At 48.7% G+C, this 1223-nt stretch overlaps 1 protein-coding gene across 1 annotated transcript; it reads left to right on the top strand.

The window, feature by feature from the left end:
* LOC119254223 (olfactory receptor 9I1-like) lies at positions 1 to 942 on the top strand. The gene has a single exon (XM_037521341.1). It carries the CDS (start codon positions 1 to 3, stop codon positions 940 to 942), a length of 942 nt encoding a protein of 313 aa, XP_037377238.1.
* The last annotated feature ends 281 nt before the right edge of the window (positions 943 to 1223 follow it).

The following is a 1223-nucleotide window of genomic DNA, read 5'->3' as shown; positions in this document are numbered from 1 at the left end:
ATGGCAGAGAATGGCACAGCAGTGACAGATTTCATTCTCATGGGCTTCCAGCTGCAGGCAGAGTTGCAGATGGGTCTCTTCTTTGTGTTTCTGGTCCTTTATCTTATCACCATGGGGGGCAACATGGGCATGATAGTGCTGATTCAGAGTGACACTCGCCTTCAGACCCCCATGTACTTCTTCCTCAGCCACCTCTCCTTCCTGGACGTCTGTTACTCCTCTGTTATTGTGCCCCAGTTGCTTGAGACCTTAGGTACTGACAAGATGGTCATCACCTATGAGCGCTGTGCCAGCCAGTTCTTCTTTTTCACACTCTGTGCTAGCACCGAGTGCTTCCTGCTGGCCGTGATGGCTTATGATCGATACGTGGCTGTGTGCAATCCCCTGCTCTACGCCACCTCCATGACACCCCAGACCCGCCTGCAGCTGGTGGCCTGGGCCTATGCTGGGGCCACAGTCAACTCTGTGGTCCGCACTGGGTGCACCTTCTCCATCTCCTTCTGCAAGTCCAACCTCGTGGACTTTTTCTTTTGTGACCTCCCACCCCTGCTGAAGCTTGCCTGTGGTGAGACCAGGCCACGGGAGCAGGTGATCTACCTCTTTGCTTTGTGGGTCATTACGACCAGCATTTCAGTGATTCTCACATCCTACTTGTTCATCATTCGGGCCATTCTGAAGATTCGTACAGCAGGAGGCAAAGCCAAGACTTTCTCCACCTGTGCTTCTCACATGACTGCGGTGGCTATTTTCTTTGGGACACTCATATTCATGTACCTGAAAGGTAACATGGGCAAATCTCTCAAGGAGGACAAGGTGGTGTCAATATTTTACACTGTGATCATCCCCATGCTGAACCCGATGATTTATAGCCTGAGAAACAAGGAGGTGAAGGAGGCTCTGAAGAAAGCCCTCAACAGGATGAGGGTTTCCCACGGGGGCTAAGTCTTGGACTCTATCAATTCAGAAGCTTCTGTGAGTTATCCTTCGGGCTCTTGACTTGCCCTCTTAACCCATGAACCAGATCTCATAATCAAAGACAAGTTGAAAGAAACATGTAGATTTGGGTTCCAGCAAGTTCTTTATTAGCTCTATGATTTTGAGACTGTGATTCTCTGCCTTTGTCTTCCATCAGTAAAAATTTCTTGTTCTGATGAAAGCCAGGATGATGAGCAATGGAATGCCAAAGGGCCTTTTGAATAATGACTTGTTATAAAATGTAATTG

Source organism: Talpa occidentalis, unplaced genomic scaffold (assembly GCF_014898055.3).
Source record: "Talpa occidentalis isolate TD23 unplaced genomic scaffold, MPIMG_talOcc4v2.1 talOcc4.3, whole genome shotgun sequence".
Lineage (NCBI taxonomy): Eukaryota > Metazoa > Chordata > Mammalia > Eulipotyphla > Talpidae > Talpa > Talpa occidentalis.
Note: the sequence above shows the minus strand (reverse complement) of the source record. Positions and strands in the feature narration are given on the sequence as shown.

Excerpts from the sequence above, each read along its gene's own strand:
- LOC119254223 (XM_037521341.1), top strand. The coding sequence starts at position 1 with ATGGCAGAGAATGGCACAGCAGTGACAGATTTCATTCTCATGGGCTTC.